The 20,128-nt window shown below is 60.8% G+C and overlaps 3 protein-coding genes across 7 annotated transcripts in view; 2 read left to right on the top strand and 1 right to left on the bottom strand.

Moving 5' to 3' along the window:
• Positions 1 to 2,877: 2,877 nt before the first annotated feature.
• Positions 2,878 to 12,531, top strand: LOC308222993 (prominin-1-A-like; the record flags this gene model as incomplete). Its single annotated transcript, XM_080621569.1, has 24 exons — positions 2,878 to 3,010; positions 4,252 to 4,313; positions 4,509 to 4,714; positions 5,122 to 5,242; positions 5,369 to 5,432; positions 5,814 to 5,903; positions 6,136 to 6,326; positions 6,403 to 6,477; positions 6,770 to 6,833; positions 7,077 to 7,248; positions 7,484 to 7,636; positions 8,097 to 8,220; positions 8,375 to 8,466; positions 8,627 to 8,711; positions 8,824 to 8,967; positions 9,213 to 9,284; positions 9,475 to 9,564; positions 9,695 to 9,748; positions 9,946 to 10,026; positions 10,339 to 10,407; positions 10,493 to 10,582; positions 10,830 to 10,942; positions 12,118 to 12,135; positions 12,480 to 12,531. 24 exons carry the CDS (start codon positions 2,878 to 2,880, stop codon positions 12,529 to 12,531), a joined length of 2,415 nt encoding a protein of 804 aa, XP_080477695.1.
• Positions 12,532 to 14,239: 1,708 nt separating this feature from the next.
• Positions 14,240 to 19,258, bottom strand: HPS6 (HPS6 biogenesis of lysosomal organelles complex 2 subunit 3). The gene is made up of 2 exons (XM_080620291.1): positions 19,029 to 19,258; positions 14,240 to 18,728 (listed from the first exon to the last, which is right to left on the bottom strand). Exon 2 carries the CDS (start codon positions 18,711 to 18,713, stop codon positions 16,257 to 16,259), a length of 2,457 nt encoding a protein of 818 aa, XP_080476417.1. The 5' UTR covers positions 18,714 to 18,728; positions 19,029 to 19,258; the 3' UTR covers positions 14,240 to 16,256.
• Positions 19,124 to 20,128, top strand: part of ARMH3 (armadillo like helical domain containing 3) — a 133,782-nt gene continuing 132,777 nt past the window's right edge. For 3 of the 5 annotated variants that reach the window (XR_013957111.1, XR_013957112.1, XM_080620293.1), the window contains exon 1: positions 19,377 to 19,503. The gene's annotated coding sequence lies outside the window, so the exon portion shown is untranslated. Of the gene's footprint in view, positions 19,504 to 20,128 lie in introns of all 5 variants that reach the window. The other 2 variants (XM_080620295.1, XM_080620294.1) reach the window with 1 other exon arrangement.

The following is a 20,128-nucleotide window of genomic DNA, read 5'->3' as shown; positions in this document are numbered from 1 at the left end:
CCAAGGTGATGGGGACGTCTTCTGGGGACCTGCTGTGGGAATGGAAGCAGCAGCAGAGCAGCATGGAGGTGTCCTGGGGAGGGGGGGAAAGGAGGGACAGGTGACACACACCACCCCCCCCCCCCAGAGAAGGAGGCACAGCACCAGCCTCCATGGGGGCTACCCCAATAATCCAGAAGCTGGGTGCCTCTGTGCCAGTGCTGGGGGCAAGGTGCTGGACCCCAGTTCCCCCAAACGAAGGCAGACAGCTGACCCCAGAGGTGGCTTTTTGCTGTCCCTAGGGGGTGGGGGGCAGCTGGGTCTAGCCCCCAGTGGGGGCACTGGGGACGCAGTGGGCTAAAACTGTGGGTGTTTTCATCTAAAGCACCCCTCCTGGCCAAATGTGCAAATGGGGCTGTGGGTAATGGTGGGGTAGGGGCAGATCTGGCAGTAATCAGGGAGGGAAAAGGAACATCGGGGAAACCAGGCTCTTAAAATCAGGCTGATGGGGAGGCAGGAGGATGGTTCCATGTCTCTGGAGCCAGGGCAGGGATGGTACCTGCACCAAGGGATGCCGCCTTGCGGTCCTTCCCCCTGGCAGGGCTGGGCATCAGGGGTTTATGGTGGGAGCTCATGGCTGGGCAGGTGGGAGCAGGGTGGCCCCTGGTGAGCCCATGGCGTGGTGGCACCAGGGCTGAGGTGTTGGTGGTCCTCCCTGCTGACATGCACCGAGCTCTGGCAGCCTCAGTGGGGTTCCCTGGGCTGAAGGGAAGCGATGCCCTGTGGAAGCAGATTGTTCCATCTGCAAAGGATCCCACGGAAGCCTGACCAGATCCTGCCCTCACACAGCCATGGGGAGCTGCAGACACGTGGATATGCTGAAGTGCAGCACCAAGGGCAGCAGTCCCCGTCCCACATAGGGTCCTTTGTACCCAGCTCTGCTGATGGAGAGCCCTGAAGCAACGCTTTGGGGTTGAGGTCTGAGCTGGGAAGACCAAGGTTGCCCACAAAACCCTGAAACCTCCCTCCTACATCAGCCCCAGTGCTGTGAAAAACGTGCTACTTCCTGCTTTGGTTTTCCTCTTTCTTCTGTGTCCTCCCCTGTCCTGCCCTGGTGCCAGCACTGAGCTGGAGGGTCCCACACCATGCCCTGGCACCCAGCATAGGCCAGGCCAAGAGGGAATCCTGAGGCAGAGCTGCCTTCCTGTGCCACCTTCGCCCAAGGTCATGGAGAGCAGCGACTCCTGCTTGTGCCGGGGAACATGAAGCAGGAACTGGGGAGGTGGCAGCCAGCAAACCATTGATACTGGGGTGCCAGGGAGCCTGGTTTAAATCACAGCACAGCATGAAGGACATAGGGTACGGCTCCTGCACACCTCTTGCTGGGCCTGTTCAAAACCACATGGTGCCCCATGCAGAGAGGGACCAAGGGCCATGCTGGGGGGCACTGGCTGCCCCAGGGAGGTGTGGGGCACAGCTGAAGGCTGGCATGGGAGCAAGGTGGGCAGCGTGGGGGGGCTCTGGGCATGGGGGCTGTGGCAGGGTGGTCTGCTGGAGGAGCCAGCATGGGTCTGGCAGTGTGGAGCCAGAGCTGGGTCTGTTGGGCAGAGCAGGAGCATCACCTGGGCATGGGGTGGGGGTCCTCAGGGCAATGGGCTCTTCCCGCACCGAAGCCGGGTGTCAGGGTGGGATGGGGCAGGAGCGGGGCAGGTGCAGGGGGGTCCCTCTGGCAAAGGCGGGTCCCGAGGGGCCGCACGCCCCGGGCAGACCCCGGGGGGCCGTGGCGGAAGGGGCAGCCCCGTCCAGCCCTGCCCACCCCTCCCGGGGCCGCCGTCCCGCGGCGTTGGTGCCGGGCTGAGCCGTGCAAAGGAGCTCCTGCTGCTGCCGCCGCCCGCCGGGACGCGACCCCCGGGGCTCCTGCCCCGCGCCCACCGGGTGCGTCTGCGGCACGACCGGGAGCGACCGCCGGGATCCCCCTCCCTGCCCCGGCTGCGGCTCCCAGAGCCCTGGCGGCGGGGCGGGGGTAAAGGACCACGGGCGGTATCAGGGCAGAGCCACGCGTGGGTCCCGCGGCTTGGAGAACCGTCGGTGGGCAGGGAGGGGGGATGGAGCCGGGCAGACCTCCAGCCTTGGAGGGGAAATCCCGTGTGTGGCTCCTGAAGCTGTCCCGCACTCGGGGGATCGGGATGCGTGTGGAAAAAGCTGGGTTTGCTGCAACGTCACGGTCGGGAAGTTTTAAACGCAAACCCTGGCTGTGTGGCTGGTTTGTACTGAAGCTGTGGCCGGCGCAGTGCACCCCATCCTGAAAGGATGCAGCTGGTGCTGAGGTGGAGCAGGCGGGATGCCTGCTCTCGGGATCACTGCGGGTAAGGAAACCAAGAGGAGGAAACCAGAAAGGGCACGGCAGCTCTGCAGGGACGCGGCTGTTCCCTCGCCTGTGCTGGGGCAGGTCGGTGGTGACCCTGACCCGGGTACAGAGGCAGCTTGAGGTGACCGTGTGCCAAGAGGTGACAGTGGCAGAGGCAGGGTGGGGCGATGCCGGCATCGCAAGCAGCTGAACCTTAAACAAGCCATAAAACGCGGGCGCTGGCGCTGTGCGGCCGGGCCCCGAGGCAGAGGTGCTGGAGGATAGGGTAAGCGTTTGCTCTCTGCTTCATCCCCCACAGCCTCTCTATTGGGCATCTCCTGCCCGCTCCCCCGCCCCGCTGTGGTCAGGATCCCCACCTCTGCTCGGTGCCGTCCCGCAGCTCTTTCCTTCCGGGCAGGACCCGGCAGGTGCCTTATTTTTCTCTCCCCACATTTCCTGCTCGGAGGCAGGAGGTAGGGCAGGCGGGAAGCCTGCACCCAGCCACACCGACAGCCCCGCTCTGTGCCCACGTGCCCACCGGAGCTGCCGCGATGGAGCTGATGGGGAACATCTCGCAGCCTGTGTACGGCCCTGGCCCCGAGGCGCCGGGGAGCAGCACCCCGGGCCTGGTGGGCATGGTCCATGGATTCCTACGGATGGTGCAGCCCAACGCCCTGCCCATAGGTGGGTGCGTGGTGATGGGGGGCTGGCAACGGGGTGGGGGTGCTGCTTGGAGCTGTGGGGTCCTGGTTCAGCCTGAGCCCTCCTGCACTGAGACTGTCCATCCAGCATTTAAATGCTGGGGTGCTGGGTTAAGAGGGGTATGGTGGGGGGAACAGAGGGGGAATCCTGACGACTGCGAGCTATGTCCTGCCTGTCTCCTATCACAACTGTGGGCAGTCTCAGATGAGGCCCAGGGGAGGCTTTGTTGGCAGTGACACCCTGCAGAGTCCTGCCCCATCCTCCCTTCCAGGTGTATCTTCATGCCAGGCAGAAGGTGCAGATCAAACCCTGTGGTACCTGTAAGTTTGCGGGGCTCTTGCCTGGCTTGCAGCCCTCTGTGCTTGCAGATGATAAGGTGTACTTAGGCAGGACCTGGCTTGGGGCCACCAAAAGCAGTGTGTCCCAGTGCCAGTGGCCACAGGGCAGCGTTGTAGGCACTCCCTGCACACCACCTAGCTTGCCAGCGCCCTCCCTCCTCCTCCTCCTGCAAGGGGACGTGTGGCTGGCACGTCTCTGTCCCAAAGTGGTGGCAGGTCCAATTGGGCAATGCCAGGACCCTGTGGCTGCTTGATGCCCTGGGGCAAGTGCTGCCTTGCAGGTGGTTTTGCCACTCTGGCTGCTGGCACTTGTGCTTCCTCTTTCTCTGGGCCCAGCCCCTGCTTGCCAGTAACTTGCAGGCAAATGTATGGCTGGCAGACAACACAATGGCTTTGTGGCCTTGTTAGTGGCACACAGATAGCAGGGCACAATCACACCACAGGCCGGCACAGCTTGTGACGAGGCCATGGGACACAGGCAGGATGAACTCTGGGGATCAGGAGGCAGCATGGAAGGGGGACTTTGCCCCAGCGTTCACACCACCCTCGCACTGCATGGGATGGGCTGCAGGAGAGCAGCTCAAGGGAAGCCAATGTGGCTATTGGAGCATCTTCCTGGGGTGAGGACCCCCTTGCTCTGGGGACCCCTGTGAACCTGGGTGCTGGGTAGCGCTTCTGGATACAAAAGGCTGTGTGACACAAAGCTGAGGGGCAGCTGGAAGGGAGAAACATGCCATGCCCTCACAGCCACTCTGAGCTGCAGCACTGGAGGTCATGCCCAGTGCTGGGAGTCCCTCTCTGTGCAGAGCAGGGTATTGGGGCCCTCCTAGAGAGCACCTCAGGTCCCAGCGCTTGCTCACTGTCCTCTCCGCTCCTTTTTCCCAGAACTCATCACAAGTTTTGGGCAGTCAGAAAGTGAGGAAATCACCGGGGAGCAAGTTAAGGAGGTGAGCAAGGAGCCAGCAGCCCAGAGCACCACGGGCTGGGGGATGCTGGTGGGTGATGCTCTGAGGCTGAGCCCTGGGTGATGGCCAGCAGCAAGGGGAGGTGTGCAACCCCTTGCAGGGACCCATCCCTGAGGTCCGGATGGGACCCTCAGAGCTGGGAAGCCTTCATGGGCACTGCCTCTCTTCCCCTGCCAGCTGCTGCTGTACGAGCTGGGTTTCCTGGTCTGCGTAGCCATCGGGCTGCTCTTCATCCTCCTTGTGCCGCTGGTGGGATGCTGCTTCTGCTGCTGCCGCTGCTGCGGGAACTGCGGGGGCCGCATGTACCAGAAGCAGGGCCGGCGGACGGGCTGCCGGCGCCGGGCGCTCTGGGCCTCCGTCCTGCTGGTCTCCGCTCTCCTCTTGTGAGTGCGCTGCCCGGGAGGCTCTGGATGGGACCCAGGGGCGGGTGGAAACGCCGGCGCTTGGCGGCCGTGTCAGGAAGCTGCCATTGTTCACAGAGGGAGATCCCAGCACGGCGGGACAAAGGAGAGGAAGCGGCAGCAGTGGGGAGCTGGCCCTGGGGGGGCTGCGTGTTCCCGACAGCTTTGCTGTGGGAACTGCGGGTGCACCCCACACCAAGCTGCTCCCCTGTGCCTCACTTTCCCGTGTTCCTCCTCTCTGGTCCCTTGGCTGTGTGCAGGGATGCTCTGGAAGCAGGGCTCAGTGAACCCTGCAGCCTGGGGTCAGTGCGAGTGGATTCAGGGGCTTCCTGGTGGTACTGTCAGGGCTGAGCTCCCCACACACTGACCTTGCCACCCTTCCCTTGTAGGGCTGGTGATGTTTGTGCCTTCATCAGCAACACTCGCTTCTCCCAGGCTGTGTGCGGTACCTTCCCCAACGTCAACACCACCCTCAACAACGTCCACATCTATGTTACCTCCATCCCTCAGGCATGCCTGGGCTCCCTTTCCCTGGCTGGAGTGGCTAATGGGGGGCAAGGGGCTGAAGGGGAGAACAGCAGCCCAAATAGCCCCCTGGGAAGGGTCCTCACTGACAGCCCATCTCTGTTCCTGCAGCAAATCAATTATATCATTGACAGCAGTGACGTGCCGCTGAGTCATGCCAACCACAGCCTCCAGGGTAAGAGTGTGCAGCAGAGGGGCTTGGAGCATCCCCAACGCACCCATGGCGAGCTGCCATGCAATGGGCTGGGGGTGCTCCATGGGTGCCCTGCCGCCATGCAGATGTTTGCTGTCTCTGCGGGCTGCTGGGTTGGCTCTCATGGGGATGGGTTTGGGGTTTGGGGTCTCTGCTGGACTTCTGCTGTGCTCCAGCTGCTGCTTTTCCCTATCCACACTCCTCGCTGGGGAGGGTGATGCAGGTGGTGGCAGGGTGGCGGTGTCCCCTCTGCCCCTGCCTGTGGGGTGGGAGTGGGATGGTGTCCCACACCGGGGGGAGTGTTTTTGGCAGCTCTCCTGCAAGCCTTGAGACCGCACCATTGACACCCTCCCATCTCTGCAGACATTGGGCTCAACCTGGGTGGCACGATCATGTCAAGTATCAGGAGTGGCACGGACGGGGCTCTGGGATCCCTCCAGGGCCTCTTGCAAGGTAATGGCCCAATCCCTTGTAAGGGACATGGGGGAGATGCCAGGGCTGAGAGCTGGGGTAGGTGCATGTTTGGGTAAGGCTCCCAGTGAAGGGGGGGTCCATCTGGCCTCCCAGCTGCAGTCTGGGGCAAACACTGGGACTTTGGGGGGTGCCCCATGTCACATTTTTTGATGGGTCACCGAGATTCAGCTGGAAGAGAACTGGCAGGATGAGCTCTGTGCTGTCCCCCTAGAGATGAAGACATTGTTGGGTGCCTTCAACAGCACTGCCACCACTCGCTTGCACCTCGAGGCTCTGCAGAGCAACTACAGCGAGCTGCTGGCCATCCTGCGGGATGGGCTCAACCAGACCCTGCAGCGCTGCGGCCAGCCCTGCAGCAGCGTGTCCCTGCACAGCCTGGCCTTCAGCGCCAACTTCAGCACGGTGAGGAGGGGCAGTGTGTGGGGTGAGGGTCCCTCTGGCCCCCCACAGCCCCCTCACCACAGGCTCTTCCCCACAGATCCCCAGTGTGGAGCAGCAGCTGGAGGCACTGGGTGATGTGTTCGACTCTGACATAGTTCATGATTTGGAGAGGGTAAGGGATCCCCCTGTGCCTGGGTGCTGCTGGGGCTGTGCTGCAAGGGGGGAGCTTGGGAAGAGCCTGATGGCAGTAAATTGCTGTCAGTAGAGGGAAGGGCTGGCTGGAGGCCTGCCTTGTCCAGAGCCTGCCAGCTGTGCCACCACCCCTGGGTGCTGGTGTGGAGGATGGGTGTTGCGGAAGCCTGGCTGTCCCGTGCCACTGGGATCTGGGGATGGAGGGGATGTGCTGCTCAGCCCTAGGCTGCAGGCAGGGATGTGAACTGTATGCTGTGCCCCCCCATATGCAGGTTAATGACACTCTGAACACAATCACTGACAAGGTGCAAGAGGGGTCCCAGGATGTGGTGTCAAGTAAGCAGGGCTTTGTGTCCCTCTCCCAGGGCTCTCTTTTCCCTTCTCATCCCATCCCTGTCTGGAGCCCTCCCCTGCTGCCACTCTGCTGCCTGCAGCCCTGGCTGTCCCCAGGTGCCACCATGCTGATGCTGTCTTTGTCCATGACTGCCCCCTTCCCGTCCTCTCGGGCTCCCCACTGCCCCAGGCTCTGGCAGCAGCATGCAGCAGCATGCAGCACCAATCTGTCCCCATCACCTGCAGAGACCCAGGAGGAGCTGGGCCTCATCAGGCAGGAGATCAGGAGCTTGCAGGAGCAGTTGCAGGAGCAGTTGCCATTTGGGGATGTGGAGGAGAGTGTTGGGGCCTTCGTGGGCAATGCCACATCAGTGCTGAACGAGTACAGGGAACCGACCATTGCCTTGGATGGGCTCAGGTAGGCAATGGGATGCTGCCATCCCCTGGCTCCCTTGTCCAGAGAGGCTCAGGCTCCAGCTTCTGGAGGTGGGGGCTTGCTTGATGCAGGTGGCTGGAGCTGAGCCTTGCAGCCACCCATTCCCTTTCCCTGATGGGATGCCTGGGGGCTTTGTCCTCCACTAGCTAGTGGGATGCTGGACACTGCTTGGAGTGCCACATCCTGCTGTCTGACCCCTGCCCTCCCTCTGCCCCAGGTGGAGCGTGTACGTCCTCCTGTGCTGCATGGTGCTGCTGGTGGTCCTCTGCAATGTTGTTGGCCTGGTGCTGGGGCCCCTGGGGCTGAAGGAAAATGTGCTGCCCACCCAGCGCAGCAGCCTCTCCAATGCCGGCGGGAACTTCTTCATGGCGTGAGGCTCCCTTGGCTGCTGGGGGCGTGTGGGAGCAGTGGGATGGGTGGACAGGGCTGGCTGGGGGATGCTCAAGCTGTTAAATCATCAGGTTACTGTAGCTTAATGGCCTGCATGACGGTAACTCACTGCAGGCGGTAAAAACAAGGGTAAAACATGGTGCTGGTGGAAGGAGTTCAAGCAGAGCCCATCCAACCATTGCTGGCAGGCACCTGGCGAGTGTATGGAGTCCTGCAGCTCTGCAGGTGGCTTGCAAAGCTATGCCCGGGTGTGAGCCCCAGGGTACAGTCTGGCTGTGCTCCTGGCACCAAAGGCAGGGAGAGATGTGCTTATGGGAATGGTGATGCTTCCTGGCATTGCTGTGGGGCAAGGGGTGAGCAGGCTCCAGGCTCTGTTAGCAATGGAGAGCATTAACACTGGGGCATGAGGCCTTGGGTGCTGACAGTGTCTGTCCTGGCAGAGGGGTCGGCTTCAGCTTCATCTTCTCCTGGTTGCTGATGCTGCTGGTGGTGATCACCTTCGTGCTGGGGGGGCACACCTACGTGCTTGTCTGTGAGTCCTGGCGCAGCCAGCAGCTCTTCCAGGTGAGCTCTCCATGCAGACACCCTTGCCCAGACCCACTGCTGCCTTTCCGAGGGCCACTGGTGCAGTGGAGGCATTGCTGTGTGGCTTGGGATGCTCCTCCCAGTGTCCTGCCCTCCACCATACCTAGTTTCTCTATCTTTTCCCTCCTTTCAGATCCTGGACACCCCTGGCCTGATCCCTGGCTTCAACCTGTCAGAGCTGCTGGGCCAGCAGGATGGCACAACAAACTTCTCAGAGATCTATAGGTGGGTCCCAGCCCTGGCACTGTATCTTTGGGGAGGGGTACAACTGCTCAGCACCCTCGGATGCTCCCTGGGATGGGGGCAGCTTGCCCTACCTGGGTGAGGACATGCTTCTGGTGGCCCTCGCCTGCCCCGTTTTCATCCCCATGTCCCCATCCTGCAGGCAGTGCCAGCGAGATGCTGCGCTGTGGCAAACACTGCACTTGGACCAGAGTGTGTCCTTGGATGAGCTCTTCAACATCAGCCAGGTGAGTGTGGGGTGCCAGGGTCTGGGGGGCAGAGCTGCAGGTGTGGGCCTGGGAGCGGGGATACAGTGCGGGGCCAACATCGTGCCCCATCACGGCTCCCCTCCTCTGGCAGTACACAGGAGAGATCTCCACGGCCTTTGAGAAGATGAACATCACCCTGGGCCCCATCTCCTTGCTCAGCCAGAGCCAGACAGACTTGCTGACAAACACCAGCCAGGCCGGGCAGCCCCCCGACTTCACCCTCACCCTGAAGCAGGTGGGCTGGGAGCACCCTGGTGTTGGGATGGGGGGTCCGGATGTGTGTTGGGGGGTTCCATTGAGCTCTTCCCTTCGCTGCTGTGGGACTCTCACTGAGGCTCCTGGGGTGTCTCTTGCCATCCGTGTCACCCCTTGGGGCACCTCCTTCATGCGGGAGGCCCTGGCTCCAGTCTGCCCTGCAGGGATGGGGCATGCCCTTCCCCATGAGCCCCATTCTTATGGCTCTGTCTCTGCCTTTTCCAGCTGGATGAGAGTGTGACGCAGGGAAGCCTCCTGGATCTGGCTGCAGAGCTGGAGCAGCTGGGAGACACAGAGGTGAGAGACCACAGCACCTTGGGATCGTGGCCACCATGTCCCCAAAGCCACTGGCTGTGTGGGACAGGCTCTGCAGACATGTCTGAGTACTGAGCTGGGTACCAGAAAACTCCAGCCTGGCCCCACATCAGATGGCTGTGGTAGGGCGAGGACTCCATGCTGGGGGTACCACTGACTGCAGCTCCTGCAGGGCGTGGATGTGAAAGAGGACCTGAAGGCTGATGCTCTCAAGTTGAGGGAGCTGGATAAGGAGATGCAGATGAGCTTCTCTGGGGAGCTGGTGAGTGATGCCCAGGTGGGGAAAGTCCTGGGGGTTCTGGCTTGTGCTCCCAGAGAGCTTGGAGCCTGCTGGCATGGTCTCAGCTGAGCTGTGGAGTCCTCCTCTGACTCCCCCCTCTCTCCATCCACAGCAAAGCTTGAAGGAGAACATCCACTTGGTGCAGAGCAAGGCTTCAGAGCTCAAGGTAAGCTGCACATGGGGGCCTCCTGAGCACGTCCCAGTCCAGGGCTCCCTGCATAGCACCCTTGAGGTTCCACACTGGAGATGGTGGGAGCAAACCTGCAGACTGGGAGCACTGATGGCTGCTGTGGGACTGCTGCCAGAGAGAGATGCAAGGACCCCGCTTCCCCATCACATTGCTGAGCGCACCTTTCACCTCAGGCACAGACAAACACTGCGCTGAACGAAGCCAGCAAAGCCCAGGAGTTCCTGGAAAGGGAGACCACGAACATCATTAAGAACGTGAGCTCCCCCTTGCCCTGCTGCAGGGCTACCTTGTGGGGTTGTGACTGGACTCCCACATCAGGACCTCCCTCTGCGCAGGGATGCCAGACAACATCTGGCTGTTCATCCTGCCCTGTCGGCTTCTCTGGGGGTCCCTGCACCTCTGGGTGCTTCCTGCCCTCAGGGCCCTCCAGGCAAGGGGCTGGGGCAAGGCTTGCAGCCTGATCCCTGCTGGGTTGAGGTGGTCTGGCAGCTCTGATCCTGACACAGAGGGGGCATTGGGTGGGCTGGGGGCGCAGCACCTCCACTCTCTGCTTGCTCCTCTCCCAGGAGACGTGGGCCTTCCTGGAGGAACTGTTGGACTTCTTTGAGACCTACATCTCCTGGGCCAAGAGCGGGGTGAGTTGAGCCTTCCTTGTTGGGGTGGAGGGAAGGGGAGGACAGGCTGCAGGGTTCTGGGGACACTTACATGTCCTGTCCGCAGCTGAAGGAAGACGTGGCACGTTGCAAGACCATAGCTCAGACCCTGGATAACATGGAGGCCATCACCTGTGACTACATCCTGGACTCTCTGGTGAGTGGGGCAGCAGTGTGGGGGGGTGGCACACGTGTGTGGAGTGGCAGTGAGGTCCCATCATGCACAGGATGAGGAGTACCTGTCTCTGTCTTAGCGAGCAGGCTTGGCATCTTCCCAGCAGATTGCTATGGATAAGAGCAAAGGCCAGGCTGTCAGAAGGGATGGATAGGTGGTCTTCTGGGGGGGCTGGGAGAGGCTCTTCCAGTCACTGTCTGGGCCTTGATGACTCTCCCCCTGCACCCAGAATGCCTTCTGGTTCAGCCTGGGCTGGTGCACCTTCTTCCTGCTGCCCAGCATCATCCTGGCTGTCAGACTTGCCAAGTTTTACCGCCGCATGAGCATCGCCGATGTCTACAGGTGAGGAATCACCCACCCGCTGTGACCACACTGGGTCTGGGGTCCCCCCTGCACAGTGCAAACCGCCCCTTCGTGTGCCTCATGGCAGCCTGTGGGGCTGATCTTGAAGTAACACAGGCTGGGGCCAAGTGGTTTGGGACCTTCAGCTTCTGAGGATGGAGATGTTTTGGAGAAGAGCCTGGCTCTGCAGCTCCTCTTTGGGCAGCCAAAAGTGCATGCAAGCCCCTTCAGAGGAAGGAGCCTGGTTTGTATGGCACGGCTGCAGCTCCCAGCCTGGCTCGCGGGTCCCCCGCTGACTTGCTCTGCTTTGCACCACGGTTTGTGAGGGGCTCCAAACCGGAGCATAGCACAGAACACAACACGCTGCATGGTTGGTGCTGTTGCCACGAGGGAGCAGTGCTTGCTCATCTACCCATGGCCACCGGTGCCCTGGGGCTGCCCCCCCTCGCCTTCTGGGGTCCTTTCCCTGACTCTCCAAGGGCTCTCTGAGCAGCAGCCCCACTGCCAGTGCAGCTCCAACCCCTGAGTGTAGCGAGAGGGTTCCAGGTGGATTTCCAGCTGCTGAGGCCCTGCAGTGCAGCCGGTTTGCTGGGGGCTCCCTGGCCCCCGCCTGCCACCCCTGTGCTGGGGTGCCAGGGTTTGCAGCACCCTCATGCCCAGTGCGGCCCTCACCACCCTTCCTCGCTCCATGCCCTGGCTCTCCTGGGACCTGTGCTGGGGCTGTATATGGTGACCCGGTGGTGAGACAGGCTGTGCCCTGCCTGCAGTGCGCATGGTGGCCCCACCGGTGGCCCCGGTGTCTTCCACTTCCCCTGCAGCCAGCAGCTGAGCTGGTTGGAGACACAGGCTCGGTGCCTGGAAATGGGGGAACTGAAATCGTGGCACTGGGGAGCTGGGTGCCACTGAGCTGGCGAGCATGGGGCCCCATGCTGCCTGCCCAGGGAGGGAGCAACGGTGCTCTGGGGGCAGCCGTGTTTTTGGGGCCTGTAGGAACCCCTGCTCTGTGTCCATCCAGATGGGGCAGTTAGGACGGAGGGGACCACAGCACCCTGCAGCCCCTGTGTCCTCCTTGTGTGCTCTGAGGGAGACCTTGTCCCACTGGGAGATGCTGGGCTGTGCCAGGAGGCATCTTCTTGCCCCACTGACACCGTCCCCTCTTTTTATTCCCCCCCCAGGAATGAAGCTGTGGAGATGTAAGTAGCAGTGGCAGTGCCTGTGTGGGGTGGGGGGCAACTCCTGTGGCATGAGGGGGGACAGGGCACAGAGGGGAAGAGGTGAGTGCAGGCCGAGGGTGCTGGTATCAGGGCAGGACTGGGAAGGTGGGACCTGTTCTGGGGTGTGCCCATCATTTTCCCCCATCTCAAGTTTGAGGGTGCTGCTGCTCCCAGCCTCCCCCATGCTGGTGGGGCTTGTGGGAGTCTCCGTACCGTCTTTCCTGTGGGCCCAGGTGACAGGCGTGGGATGGCATTTGGCCGTCCAAGTGCATCCTGGCTCCCCTCTGTGGCTGGAGGTAACACAGGTGACCTTGGTTTTGCAGGCCTCCCACGTTCAACTTCTACAAAATCCCCCGGCCGGCCACAAGGCATTAGTGCTGCCCGTGGAGATGGACACTGCTCCTCTGTCTGCTGCACTGCCTTCTCAGTGCTGGGGAACAGGTTGGGACCCCAGTGGAAACCCCCAATTCCCATTATGTGACCATGACCTGTTGCACATGGGAGGAGGGCTGCCTCTTGCACCCCCACACGGGACTTTACCCCCCCTCCACTGGACCCTGTGGGCTCAGAGCAGCTTGTCCCATCCGTGCCACTGCAGCCTGAGGTGCTGGCCAGCGGGAACCTGCTCAGCAGGCCCCTTGCTCAAAAATGTATTTATTTTTGCAGGGAGCCCGACTCCAAGGCTGTGATTATTTTGGTGTCAAACAATAAACAGGGCATTTGTGTGCACTGCAGACATGTGGCTGTGCTCTTCACATCCAGCTGTGCACTTCGTGTCTACCCCTGATGAAGGACGCATGGGTAGGGGCAGAGAAGGTTCTCCACTGCTGGTCTGGGACTAGAAGGCTCCTGCTGCTGCATGCATGCTCTGCCTACAGCCAGCTCTTGGAGTCCTGACCCAGCCCATGGGTTGATGAAGGACCACTGCTTAGCATCACCGGTGCTGGGTGATGTTCCCCTCACTGGGCAGCCGTCTGCACCCATAGCTGGGTGGGTGCTACATCCTTTCCTGTGAAAGGCTGCACCAAGAGCCTCCTGTCCATGAGGCACACTCCATGCTGCCCTCAGCACCCTCCAGCAACTCTGCTATGTATCACTGTGGGTTTCTGGTTACTTTATGGGGTGCCTGCAGCCTGCACCTCCCTCCCTCTACTGGATATAGGTAGCACAGCGACTTTCAGCGTCCACCCCTGTATGTCCCACACTGCCGCAGAGCACAGACGGGCCTACCAAGAGCTGCATGCACAGTGATAAGAGATAAGCCAAGGGCAACTTGTTTTGCACCTATGGTGTTGCCTTGCGCTGCTCCTTGGCACAAGCACAGGGACCATCCTGAAAGCTGGGACATGCACAGGGGATGTATGTCAGCAGCTTGCCTCATTTCCTTTGTTGCAAAGTCCAAGTATCTCTGGAGCAGAGCAATGGGGCTGCATTAGCAGCTCACCATCCACTGTGTGCATCTGCTTTATTGCTTGTTCCATTTGCCTTCAGATCTTCTAATCACTGCTTTTTTCCTCCAGGCCTTATCTGAAGCTGCACTGGCCTTACTTCCTGCTATCTGCCCCCAGCACCCATCCTGACCGCAGGGAGACCCATGCTTCCTATCACCCTGATGAATCTGTCCTGTAGGGTGGTTCTGCCCCTGCTCCTGATGTGGATGCCCGTCCTTTCTGGTCCTTGGGGTGGGACTTCCCAGCAGCCCTTGGAAAGCATTCAGCTCAGTTTTGTTGCTTGCTCTGCCTTTGCTATTCCCCACCCTGAACCCTCAGCCTCATGAACTTCTTTCTGCTGATCTAGAGGCCATGTGTGGAGGTCTCTGTCCCCAGGCTTTGGCCTGTCCCCACTGTACAGCGTTGCCTGCTTCCTCTTCCCTTGCTGTGCCTCAGGGACACCAGCCCTTGCAGGACTGCTGGCGGCTTTGGTTTCTGCTCTCCGGCTTTGCAGGCACAGCTCCCTTCCTGCTCCCCTCTTCTGCTCCATCTCCTGCTATGGCCTTTTCTCTGCAGAGCTACTACTGGAGGGCAGGGAGCTTCACCCTCCTTGTTGTGTCACCATGGCCACCAGCACCCAAACCCAGCCCTGGCAATGAAAATCTGCCCTCAAATTACTGTGCAGCCTTTGCTGAGGTGGTCCTCAGCAGCTCCTCATTCAGTGCTGCCCTGGACACCATCCCAGTCCCTGGAGCCATGGCTCTGAGAGGGGCCAGGGTCTGTCCTCCTCCTGAACAGCCTTGGAAACAGCAGTGCTCATGGAAGAGGTGAGGATGGCTCACTGCAACTTGCCCACAGTGGCTGCTGTAAGGTTTTTATTTCAGTCCAGGCTTCCTCTTCATGTGAGCTGCAGCTGCCAGAATCCACTTCCCTTGTGTGGGAAGCAAACTCACAGCGCCCACAGCCACAGCACAAGGCCTGCCATAGGGAAGGTCTCCTCAACAGCCAGCCAGCCTCTTGAGAACTGTTGCAGCAGTTCCTCTTCTCCTTTGCCAGACTTTTTCCATTCAGGGGACTTCCTGTAGCTGAGTCCTTGTCTGGGGGAGGCCCTGCTGTGTCTTCATAGCGATTTGACAAACCAGGCAGCTCTGCCACTGCATGCCTCAGGCAGCAGGCTCCCATGGGGGCCATCCTAGTGCTCCCAGATGGCCAGGAACTAGAGGACAAGTTATAGCTCTTGAGAAAAAAATTCTCCCTTCCTCAACTCTATCTTGGGCCCAGCCACAGCCGTGCACTGCCTGCATGGCCCTTTTCTGTGGCACACACATTCATGCCTGCCTGTGTAGACTCCTGCTTCCATGGCTTCACAGTCATGAGCTGACTTCCACACAGGGAATGGACTGTCTGGGCACACAACTTGATCTCTCTGAGCCCAGCACATAACGGTGGTGAGTTGAGCTTGGCCACTTTTCACCAGAAGCAGAATAAACCCACCCTCCTCCTGAGGGTGCACATCTGAAACACCCACCACCACCCCAGGGCTGCTTTAGAAACCTTTATTTTCAAAAGGAGTCTGTCTTCCACACTTAGCCCTGCTCTGATGAGGCAGGGCCAGACCAGCAAGGCAAGAGGCAGCTCCTTCACACCACAGCCTGGAATGCAGGGGCAAAGCCACAGCCAGGGTCTCTCTCCTGAAGGAGGGGGCCAGGCCGTGAACACTGGAGAGAGGCTGGAACCTGGATCTTCCTGCACAACTGCTCTCAAGTTACACTGACTTTGCAAACAGAGGCACAATATGAGCCAGACAACCCTGACAAAGCCCCTTTTGTGTTCAAAGGGCAAAGGTAGAGGAGATGGGAACAGAGGGCCCGAGTGTCCTGCAGCATAATCTAAGCTTCCACAAAGGGAAGGGAAAGGGAGGGCCAGCCCCAAGCTCGTACAGACTGCTGCCAGCTTCTCAGCTAAGAGTTTGGGTACCGCCTGGGATAGTGAGATAAGGGAATTAGGCTGCTCTCTTCAGCTAAGTAGCTGCAATCAGTCATAGCTACAGGATTGATCCCAGGGGAAATGCAGCCAGATAGCGTGCAAAGTGCTGCAGCTGCCAGTGCATGTGCTGTGACCCCCAGTACCATGGAGCTGTACCATGCTAGCATTCAGGCACCTGACTGAGCCCAATGCAGCAGCACTTGGTGACCTCACTGCAAGAAACACGCCCAGTTTCCCACAGGTGGAGTTTGGGGCCACCACAAAACACCACTGAACAGAGAATTGTGGGGGGAGGAAAGACTCTGTGTGTGTGTGTGTGTGTGTCCCTGCCCACCATTCCTAGAGGATCAGTGAAGTTATAAAGGAGCCAGGCAAATTGCAAACAAAGTGCTTTGGGCAGGGAGCAGTTCTGCAGTCCTGCAGTGCAGCCAGTGCTTTCATCTGCAAATGCACCCGGCATTTGCTCCTCCACTGGGGCACACACAATTGCACTTGCTAGAAATAGCCAGAAAGCCTGCCCTGGCTTCAGATGAGATGCCCCAACCCCAGCCATCCAACACACTCTGAGATGCTGCCACAGGAGCAGGCTTCTGTACTGCCAGAAAGGGCAGGACTTCCTTGGAAGGATGAAACTTTCCTCACCTTGTGCACCCAAGGCTTGGGATCCAGTTGTGCTTTCCCCCTTCACACACCGTCACCTTGTAACCGCACTGAGGGGGAGGAAGTCCTTGGCATGGATGGCTGAGGGGCATCATCATCAGCTGCTTTTGAGGGGATCTTGTGCTCTCGGGGTGGGGTAGGAGGGGGGAAAGTGGAGCTCTGCAAGGCATCCAGGTACATCTCATCCTGGACGCAGGGACGCTGCATAATCCTTTGCAGCAGCGGCTTGAGCAAGCCTACAGTCAGCTGGTTCCCCTCGCTGCAGAAGGGCACTGGGTCCTCCTGGGAGTAAGGGAGGTGCTGTAGGACCACAGTCAGGATGTCCGAGGCAGTGAGCTCAGCGGGGCACAGTGGCCACAGTGAGTCCAGATAAGGGTCCAGCTCCCTGTGCTGGGCAAACTCTGCTAGCAGTGTGGTGAATATCTCCTTGTTAAGCAAAGGACTGAACTTAGAGAACTTCTCTGCCACCTCCACCACCCGCTGCCACCGCTTCATTCGGATGAGAAGGTGCAGAGCTTGCAGCACAGCCTTAGGCCTCTTGCTGCAGAGCAGCAGTTCAAGCTCCATCTCATCATCTGCTGTGCTGTGCTTGTTCTTGGCCAGTACTCCCAATGCTCTCTTGTACAGTGGCACCCGGCCCTCTGGGCTGTCTTTGCTGCTGTATGCCCAAGAGATGCTAACATACTGCTGGGTCAGCTCCACAAAACTGGGCAGCCATTTGGGTTTGAATCTTAGGAAGGAAGCACAGATGAGCTCAAAGAGCGGGACCACCCCATTCTGACCCACCTCCTCCTGCTGTGGCCCTCCCAGGACCTTCTTCCACACCTCTGGGATGGCCCTGGCTACCAAGAGGCCATCCCCATTCTGCTGCAGCTGCAGACAGCTCTTTGTGGCCTTCCAGGCAGCCTTGGGGAAGGAGGTAAAAATGGAGTTCAGGTAGGCCAAGTTGTCCTTGTCCACCTCAGAGTGCAGAACACGGCTGACCTCCTGCTCCACCAGTTCACTGCAGTAGCTTTCCACTTCACTCTCTGGGGCACACACCACGCAGGTCTTCAGAACCTCCAGGCTCATGAAGCTCTGCAGCTCCAGGCTCATTGTGCTTAACAGCTTGGCATAAGTGTCTTGAAGACCTCGGGATGGCTTCTGCTTCTGGTGGAGGCTGTGCTGCAGGATGGTGGCAAGTGCCACAGGAGCCTGGAACACACCGTCTTTCTTCAACTTCTCCACTGTCAGCTTGGAGGTGCTGAGGCTTCTCCTTTGGTAGTATCTGCAGGCTTCCTCAAACACCATCTCCACCAGGCACGGCTCAGGTCTGCCGTTGTCCTCCGATTTGGAGAAGCTAAAGCTGTAGATGCCAGTTTGAGTGAGGAGCTGGATGCTGTCCTCCTCTCCTGGGGACTCCAGGAAATGCACTTCTTTCATGTTCAGGATTTTCTTTTCTATGAGCCTTCCAGTGTTCTGGTCCACCAGATACAGGACCCCAGCGAGCACACAGGCCAGGATGCTGCCAAAGGTCTTCAGCTGGACATGACTTCCTTGGACCAGGGGACACCCCTCCAGGTCAAATATATGTCCCTGTGTCCCATCTGGCTCCACCATGGTCACAGTACCCTTTGTGCTCACCAGCAGCAGACCCCCACTGTTGGAAACAGCGGAGGTGTGAATGTCCAGAGGTGCCAAACCTGAGAGAAGACCCACAGAACCAAGCAGGAGCTTCCTGAAGTCTGACTTGCTGCTGGAATGCAGCACCTTTTTGTGGATAAAGCCTGCAGAAGGAGCTGTAATGGTGAGCTTTGCCTTCTCTGGATGCCAGATGAGGAGGAATTTGGAAGTGGTGGCAAAGGTGGCAGTGGCAGGCACCAGGAAGATATGCTGGGGGGAGGCCAGGACCTGATATTCAGGGCTGTTGTGAAGGACTATCCCTACGGTGCCCAACCGCACGCCTTGCTCCCCCACCTCCAGAGCCCGGGTGCAGACACAGAACCTGAAGGCACACTTGCTCATGTCTGAGTGGGCATCCAGGGGAGGCCTCTCCTCACACCACACCAGGCTGGCTCCCTGGCTGCACACAGAGACGATTCGTGCCCGAACACCCTGGCAGAGCTCCAGCGTTTGCAGCAGCTGCCAGCCCACAGCCACCACAAAGCGCCAGACCTCAGTTCGTCCATGCTCCCACACGATGGCCAGTACCCAGGAGCCCAATATCAGAGGGCTTTGCAGGAAGAGCAGTCCCACAAGGGCTGGCTGGGGCGGCTGCCAGTTCCTCTCCAGGTCGGCTCCACTGATGCAGTGGCGCTGGAAGGCCATCACCCGGGCCAGGGGGGGCAGCCGGCTCTTCTCTAGGACTAAAAGGTGCTGCCCATCGGGGCTGGACTGGATGTGTCTGGGCTCGTCTCCCTGGCACAGCAGCTCCTGCAGCCAGTGGCCTCGGCTGAAGTCACTGAAGTCGGAGACCTGCCGCAGCATCCCGGCTCGCTTCATCTCGGAGCGGCCGCCCTGGTCACCAAGAACATGCACCAGTGCGAGCAGGGGCCCGGATCTCTGCTGCCACCGAGCCCCCTCCCAGAACCCCCCGCACTGCACCACGTTCCCCAGGCTCTCTCCAGAGACCCCTCCGGGCACCCTCCTCCCCGCAGAGAGCCGATTACCGCGGGCACCAGCCCCCCAGTCCCCGGGGGTCCCTGCCGCGCTCTTAGCTCCTCCGACCCCTCTTCCTCCCGAAGGGAGCCCTCCGCTGCCCGCCTCCCCAGGCACCCGCGGGACCGCCCTGTCCCACCGGGACGCCGCGGGGCCTACCTGCCGCGGCGGCTGCCTGCCGTGGACGGGCCACCCCTGCACCGGGGCTCGGCTGGGGCCTGCGCTGCGCAATCACGAGGAGGTGGTGAGCTTCCGGGCGGAGCAGCGCCGCGCCGGCCCGGGCCACCCTTCGCCTACTTCCGTCGCGGGTGCGGGGAGGGCGGAGGGGCCGCGGCCCGGGAGCGGCCTCACAGACGGAGGGGGCATTTTCTATAGGGGGTGGGTGTGTGTCAGTCTGCACAGGGACAAGCGAGCTCTATCCAGCCCGGGGAGGCGTCTCCCCGCCGCCGCCCTTACCCACCCCGCCTGCGGCCGCCGGGAAGCCAGGGCCGCCCGAGGAAACGACGCTGACAGCGCCCCAACCCACCCTGACGGCTAGCGGCGCTAGGACCGCGCGGCGCGGGCCCGCTGGCAGCGCATGCGCGAGGCGGCGGACGGCGCCTGCGCCGTGTAGAGGGGAGAGGCTAGCCTGCAGGTGAGTGCTGGGGATGGGGGGGCCGCGGCCCCCACCCTTGCGGGGCCAGGCCACGCCCCCGCCGCCCCTCCGGAGCAGCAGTCCCGGGACTGCTGAAGGTCCGGGCTCGGGGACTCCTTGGCTCCGGGGCTCCTTGGCTCCAGAGCGGGCGGTGTCTCTCTCCGCCCCGAGGGGCCTTGCTGGGCACCATGTCCTGGTGGAGCCCGGTGCCCCGCCCGCTGCTGGCCGGGGCTGGGTGCCCCTCAGGCCCAGCTCTCTTGGGAGCTGTCCCTCTGGCTTGGGGCAGCCGGTGCCCGAGGGGAGCTGCTCTGCCACAGCCCCTTTGGCGGGCGGGTGGCCGCGAGCTCTGCCACCCCTCTCGCTGCCCGCCCCACCCTGCCCTGCCCGGTGTGGCCGGCTCCTGCAAACTGCGGCAGTGCGGGAAGCTGTGGCAGGATCTGGAGAACAAGTCTGATGAGGACCGGCTGAGGGAACTGGGGGTGTTTTGGCTGGAGAAGGCTCAAGGGGGAACCTTATCTCTACAACTCCCTACAGCTACCTGAAAGGAGGTTGTGATGAGATGGGGGTCAGTTTCTTCTCCCAAGTGACCAGTGATAGGACAAGAGATAACGGCCTCAAGCTGCAC

This window comes from Psittacula echo (assembly GCF_963264785.1).
Source record: "Psittacula echo genome assembly, chromosome: 6".
Lineage (NCBI taxonomy): Eukaryota > Metazoa > Chordata > Aves > Psittaciformes > Psittacidae > Psittacula > Psittacula echo.
This window is presented reverse-complemented; position numbering and strand designations above follow the sequence as displayed.

What these genes read in the sequence shown, in the direction of transcription:
- HPS6 (XM_080620291.1), bottom strand. Translation starts at nt 18,713, where the DNA reads ATGAAGCGAGCCGGGATGCTGCGGCAGGTCTCCGACTTCAGTGACTTC.